We start from the raw sequence: 7,603 nt of genomic DNA, 5'->3' as shown, positions 1-7,603 counted from the left end.
GGAGGCGATAATACCGGAGGAGGAAGAGCAAGAGGCGGAGAAGGAATTGACGGAACAAAAGGCTTACACCTGAAAGAGCCGCAATTCACTGAAGGCGTGGCCCTGCATTGGGCGGCAGAGCGCTGCAGTGGCCTAGCAGGCAAGCAGTTCTTCCTATCATCAAAAGCCGGCAGAGCCAAACACCTCGGTGGCTCACCCGTGAAGAAATTATAAGAATATGTAAAGTTCTCCAAATTTGGCAGAGAACAAATACTAGCCGGAATTACACCAGAGAGCAAGTTGTGTGCCACATTAAGTTGCTCCAAGCTCACCGCTCCACCAATTGCGTCTGGCAAAGGCCCCACCAGCTGATTAAAGCTCACATCGAACACAGTTAGATTCTTCAACAACCCTACCTCTGCCGGAAAACAATAACGGAATCCGTTATTCATCAGAATAATCTCGTTCAGCCTTGACATGTTTCCGATGCTTGAAGGCACACAGCCGTGGAACTTGTTGTTCGCCAAAACTATTACCGACACAGGCGAATTACCGAAATTATCCGGTAAATCGAAGACGAAACGATTATGATTTATGAAAATGGCATCCAGATCTTTATCAAAGAGCTGTGAAGGCACTGTGCCTTCAAATTCGTTGAACCTCAGATCTAGAAATTTAAGCTTGGGCAATCGCAGAACTACCGCCGGGAACTTACCGGCAAACCGGTTGTTGCTGAGATCTAACTCAAAGAGGATCTTGAGACGGTCGAACTTGTGGGGAAGTGTGCCACAGAACCTGTTTGTGTTAATGTGGAAGAGAGCAAGATCTGTGAGCAAGCCAAGCTCCTCAGGCAGGTAACCAGCAATGTCGCCATGGTTGAGGTCAATGCCGGCAACGGTGCGGGTCCTGTTGTCATCAGGTGCAGGTGCACAGAAGACTCCAGTGTAGTCGCACACCTTAGGACCTACCCAATTAGCGGTGAGATTCAGAGGATCAGAGACAATAGCTTGCTTCCATGCTTGTAAGGCTATGTATGCGTTTCTGATGCGGTTGTTCTCAAAGACCAAGGTAGGGTCCACTGTAACATCTTCTCCTCTGTCTCCGTACTCGTCTCTGTAGTAGAGAAGCTGCCTCTGCTTGATGTACATGGTTTCTGCCTCCGTGAGTGCTCCATTGAACTCGTGCTTTGTGGTGCTTGTTGCGGCGGCGAAGGAGGAGGAGAGGGTGAGTGTGAGTGAGCCCAGAAACAAGGCAATGAGGTGGAAATGGTGAATGGTTATGGCTTCTTTCTTCCTCATCTCACATGAGGCATCTGAATGCTGCTTCCTTCTTTAGTCTTTCCTCCTTTTTGCTTTGCTTTAGTTTTTCAAGTGGGGTTTTGAAAAAGTTTCGACCTTTGAGATCCGGAGATAATGCAGCTATGGAGGATTATGTTGGTGGTGGTGGTGAGTTTAGAGAGGCAAAGAGAAAAATGGGTTCTCTCTCTTCTTTTTTTTTTCGGTTTCTAGGAATTTTGGATCTGTGTGTGAGTATATGAGTGAGAGGAGAGAGAGAAGAATGGGGTGTGTGTTGTGGTATGAAATAATTCATCAAAAGGACAGCTATATCACAGCTCAAAGCCCACCCAGATTCTCTCTCTTTTCTCTTTTTTTTTTTCAATTTTCTGAATTGTTTCTTCTTCTTCTTCTAATTCCTTCCTTTGGTCAATTTTCTCAAATTTTCAATTTACAGATGTTCATAATTTAATTATTTAATAACCAAAAAGTCTTAGAGTGATCAGATTTTAGTAATTTTAATCAGTAATTCATTAACACAAATTTAAAATTATTTTTAATAAATATAATGCAAATTGTTATGGGTCAAATATTGATTCAAAATCATAATATTTATTGAAGATGTAGTATTGTTGTTTAATAACTATTGTTTACGTGTGCCTTTATTAGTTTTGGTAAAATATTTTGTTCTTTCCCTTTTGTTTTTTGAGGAGCTTCCTTTATTTTATTTAATTAAGGATGAATTACAGGTATCTCCGAGACTTTCTTATCCTATTTGGAACACAATTCCGTTTAGTTGTCACTCCTTAAGGAAGTTTGAAATAAAGTGAAAGGAGACGCGGATTAGAGAGCTGTCTGTGGGCTATTTTTTTTTTTATAATACATTGATATAAATTAATTAAAACAAAATTAAATTGGGTTGATTTAATTATAGTTTATTAATTTGTTTATATAAATGTTACATGTTTAAATTTTATTTTATACATGTAATAATTTATTAGTCAATAATAAATTATTAAATAAAATTTCAATTTGCAGACAATTAATTCTTAATTTATCGGATTAAAATATTTTGGCGACGAGAGCTTCAAGATGTGTGTTAGCTCGTTCTTGAGCGCACCAATACCGACCACTGCTCCGGTATCATCTTCGTCGCCCCTCAACCCCTTAGCTCCATGGCTCTTTCACTTTATGGTCATTAATGTCGATTCAATGCCACAATTGCTATTCTCGAGTTTCCTTCTTTTGAATTTTAGCAAATAGTGCTTCGGCCCTAAACTAAATTGCTCATTCATTTTCACGGTGCTATCACTATCCTATTAGTTTCTGAACTTTTCTATTCATACTTGGTAATAGTGTAACAGTTACCCCCTTTCTTTTTCCAAGCTCTCATTTCATTGTTTGTAAACTCTCACTTCATCACTTCTTGTTCTTAATTGTAGTTTCAATTTCTAAATACAAACACATTCTTTCATTCTACTACTCGACTTTTTTTGTCTTTATTCAATTTCAATTTTATTTTTGTGGTTGCTCTTTGCTCTTCATATTTATCCGGATAGCAAACAACTAACTTTGTATAATTTCACATCAAATAATCATATTTGTATATAACACAATATTACTATGATTTTTAAGTATTACATCCATTTAATAATCATATTAAAATAAAAAAAAGAGCTGTTTGTAACCATGAGTTGTTTTTTTTTGTGTGAAATTCTTAATGAAATTATTTTCAATATTAAATTCAATAAACATTTTATCAATATACATACGCATTAATTGATAATGCCTTAACTAATGATTGTTTCCATAATATATGCTTATTTTTCAAAGCCCAAATTATTTGCAGTAGGTGTAACCTACAAGTTTTATAACGCTTAAACTTATTAGAATAAGTAAAATGTTTCAGAGGGAAATAATAATAATAACATTAGGAAGTTGTTAGCATCATTGTGGAATTTTATAATAGAGAGTCGGTGGTGCCGAATTCCGGCGAGTTGACCCTAGATACCAGTTCGGCCGGTTGCCCTAGACTCGGTTCATTTTAGTTTAATATTTTTGTTGGCCCATTGATTACGCGTTATTTCGGATTTATTAATTTTTTTGGGAAAAAGGGAAAAGCGGGGAACTTAGGTCAGTGATTTATTGCACAATCGTCTTTGATAGAAAGGAAGTGTGAATAAATCTTACCATCATATCCTAATTCATAATCTATAAAGTACGGACACTTCGCTGAGTTATCATGTTCGCGTGTCGGATACATTTTGGACACGACACTCATGGACACTCGTTCGACACGCGTGTCTGCCGTGTTCAACTGTGTCTTAATAAAAAATAAAAAATTCTTCTCCGGACACGTCTGGACACATCTAAATACCATCACGTGTCAGCGTGTCCAGTCTTATTCTTAACATATATTCTTAAAATAAATTTAGATATAGTATATATTATTAATTATTAAAACAAAAAATATTTTAAATACTTAATATAATTAAAATAAGACATTAAAAATAATTAAAAATTTTAATTTATATTTTAATATCAATAAAATATCAAAATATCATTTCGATTTATCTAAAAAATATTTTATACTTTATATGTATGCGTGTTCCCGTATCATGTAAAATTTTAAAATTCGCGTGTCGGCGTGTTCCGTGTCATGTCCTGTGTCCGTGTCAGTATCCATGCATCATAACTCATAATTCATACCGCCACAAATTTCAACTACTGCTACTATCCTTTATATTTTTAACCATTACTTTACCTGAATTGTCATATTAAACCACACCGTCAATCCGCCACCACCAACAATAAATTTAGAAGCGGATTTAATAACAATAACAACAAACAATAGAAACAAAAATATTTAGATTCAACAAAAATTTATATGTAAAGGAAGACAAAGATAGTGAGATAACAAATTTATTGTGACTTAAACGGGTAAAAATGGAGATAATGTGGCGGCATCATTGGCTCCTCACATAACGAAAAAAGAGAAGGACGTGGATTTGTCGAGGATTAGTGAAGGGGGTGATTAAGATTTGATTAAAGGAGAGTATTTTAACAGGTTGAAAATAATAGAAAAAAGTACGTTGAGAATTTAACTTAATATTTTAATACAGTCAATAAAATTTTGATGTTTGAATATGTTTATTAATTAGAGTTCATTTTTTATGAGTTAAAGATGAATTTAATCTTTTGATATAATATTATAAATAAAATATTTATATAAACTAAAAAAAATTTAATATTACATAAATTACTAAAAAAAATTTTGTTACGTAGATATTTTCATACATATTTTTATATAAATTGAATTGACTGAATTCGAATTACACATTATAATATTAAGTCGGATTAATATGTATCAAATTAGTAAGATTTTATATAAATTGAAATAAGTAACCTTGATTTAGCAAGGAATGAAATGCAAAATATCTATAGTATTAGTCCATTCATAATAATTGGATAAATTTGTTTCGATTTAGCCCATAATATTTGGCACATAATAAACCAAATTGAATAAAGTCAATTTACATCAATAATAATTCGAATGAAGTAAATTTGAATTACGAATGATGGTGTTCCAATGTAAATTGACACGTATAAATTTGATTACATACATACCACTATATATAGAATTCGAATTTACTTATTTCAAATTATATTTCACCATCTCAAACCCAAAACGAAACCAAAGTAAAATATTTATCTATACTAGAAGATTGAAATTGCGGAAATGAAAGACGATCCAAATCGAATCTATCGGTTGGACGGAGTTGCCCATATTGCTGGTAGCATGCATGAAGATGTTAGTAAATAAAAATTAATTTTTTTTATTTTTTTAAGAAATAAAAAATTATTAAAATATTTAAAGTTCAAATAATAGTTAGAGTATTGATTTAGGGATAGTAGTGTGTTAGAACATTAAAATCACAAATACATGTTAGATGAGGGGTAACTAAGTATATTGACGAGTAGTGATAACAGATTTTTGTACATAGAATTTATAAGTTTTTATTGTGAGAAGTTTTATGATGTTAGAAATTTTGTTGGTGTTTAATTTAATTTAATTTAATTTAATTTAGGTTTCAAGTGTTGGATTAACTAAGCAGTAGAAAATTAGTAAAAATTTAGTAATAATTTAATTTATTTAAAAAATTGAATCATTAAATGTCAAATTAATGAGGTACTATAAGTTTAATTATATACATTAGGGTTAGCTTTTTTCTTCTAAATATTAGATTAACTATATTCCATTGGAATGCAACTTAATTTTGGTTAATTCGACACTATTCAATCCTCCACCCTTTCTGGAAACTAGGACCAGAACAGGAGTACCTGCCATCGTATTCACAAGCTCACCGAAAAGACCGAGATGTAACTAAAAGTGCCACAGTTACACTTACGAGCACAAATGATGAGGCATCATGAGACATTGAGCTAAAGTAGGTTTACATTGCTGAAAATTGAGGATTCTGGTTCGAACCTCTTGAATTACAGGCTACATCTACAAGCTTGGCCAGTAACTTAGTGGTCCTCATTTCGGAAAACTGACGATGACAATGAAACAAAATTGCAGTTCGTCACTATTTATGACGAAGGAGTCGTACTTCACACCATCATGCAACTCAAAAATCAGAATGCTATAAAATAACTTGATCACCCGTTTCACGCCATGTAGCCGCAGTTTTTGGATTATTATTTTCCGAAACTCGTTGAAGGTTTGAGAAAAATACTCGACTAATCCTTATCAGTAAATTTTATTCTAGATCACTTTTTTTCTTAATCGATCGACCTTCTATAATGCAGCAGAACTAAAAAAACTATCATCAGTAGTCATTGTGAGTCTTATTATGATGAGAAATTCACGTTCAATTCATATTTATATACCTTAGCATCATGATAAATTGAATTAATTCAACTATATATATATGTCACTACATACTAAATTGAACAAACCTAATTTGTATATATATCACTACATACTAAATTGAACAAACCTAATTTGATTTACCACTAGCCATCATTGAGTATAAATCAAATTATTACATTCAATTTTCTAGGGTGCTTATAAATTGAATTGAAATCATTCGATAATAAATCATGTAATTCGAATTCTATTGATTCGATTTAATGCTAGAATAGCTCATTCGAATTCACCAAATTCGATTTATGTTTAAATGTAGTACTCTATGTAAATCGATACATGTTAATTTGATTTAGTACTATAATATGTAATTCGAATTCAATAATGAATTCGATTTATTTAGGAATATACATAAAGATATCTACGTAATATTTTTTTATTTGGTGATTTATGTAATATTGTGTTGTCTTTTTTTATATAAATATTTTACCCTAATATTATTAGCATACTTAAATTTTTCAGATAAAAATAATAATTTTATTTTTTATTTTTTCATAACTTTAATTGGAGTAAAGAAAATAGAAAAAAAAACAAAAAAATATTTACTCAATGACATTTTTACTCTTATATTATGTAAACAAAATTTAATCTAAAATACATTTTGTATTTAATATTATATCAAATTAATATATTAATATTAAATTACAAATATTATTTTACTACATAATTTGATGGAAATTTTATCTTATATAAGTGTCCAATATTTTTCTTCTATAATTTATATATTAAAATATTATGAGAGATTTTTTTCCATAAGATCGACTTGAATCCAATGGAATTAAAAACTAAGCTATTTACTATTTTATTAATTTCATATTTATAATAATATTACGTACTTTTTAATTTTTAAGCAATTCACTAGTGTTATTAGATGTTAATAACGTTATGGTATATGTAAGAGTTTTTGTTGAAGGGCTAAAGTGGAATTCAACAAGAAATTAAAGCACCACTTCAATCCATACATGGATGGAGGGGAACAAAATATAGTGAATCACAATATCTCATACTATTTTTTCAACTATTTAATGGAAATACTTCTACATTTCCTTTCTTTCTTTCTAACTTTCCCTCCATATTTTTATTTTTATTTCACTAAAAAATATTAAGTATTCTCCGGTTTAATTAATAAAAAAATAAAATAAAACGTCATAGGCCTTGGACCTTTTTCCATTTTCCACATTCCCGTGATGGCGATAACTTATGAACGGTGCCTCTATAATTTATATGGCTTTATGCATTTCAACAAATTCCACCGATTTCAACCATTTTTATAATTGTTTTTTTTTTTAACCCGGGTTAAGATAATTGTTGTGAGCATATTAAAAAATGTATTATGAAATTGAAAAATATTCATAAAATGGTTGCAACGGATAATTTAATTACCAATCGTTGTCAAATGACTATCAACAAACAAGCTTTT

General features: G+C 31.4%; 1 protein-coding gene across 1 annotated transcript in view; it reads right to left on the bottom strand.

Moving 5' to 3' along the window:
• Positions 1-1,574, bottom strand: part of LOC107490454 (leucine-rich repeat extensin-like protein 4) — a gene marked incomplete in the record, with an annotated part of 3,052 nt that extends 1,478 nt beyond the window's left edge. The window contains 1 exon segment of the mRNA XM_052261941.1: positions 1-1,574. Coding sequence (XP_052117901.1) covers positions 1-1,277 — 1,277 coding nt within the window.
• Between the last annotated feature and the right edge of the window lie 6,029 nt (positions 1,575-7,603).

This window comes from Arachis duranensis, chromosome 5 (assembly GCF_000817695.3).
Source record: "Arachis duranensis cultivar V14167 chromosome 5, aradu.V14167.gnm2.J7QH, whole genome shotgun sequence".
NCBI lineage: Eukaryota > Viridiplantae > Streptophyta > Magnoliopsida > Fabales > Fabaceae > Arachis > Arachis duranensis.
Note: the sequence above shows the minus strand (reverse complement) of the source record. Positions and strands in the feature narration are given on the sequence as shown.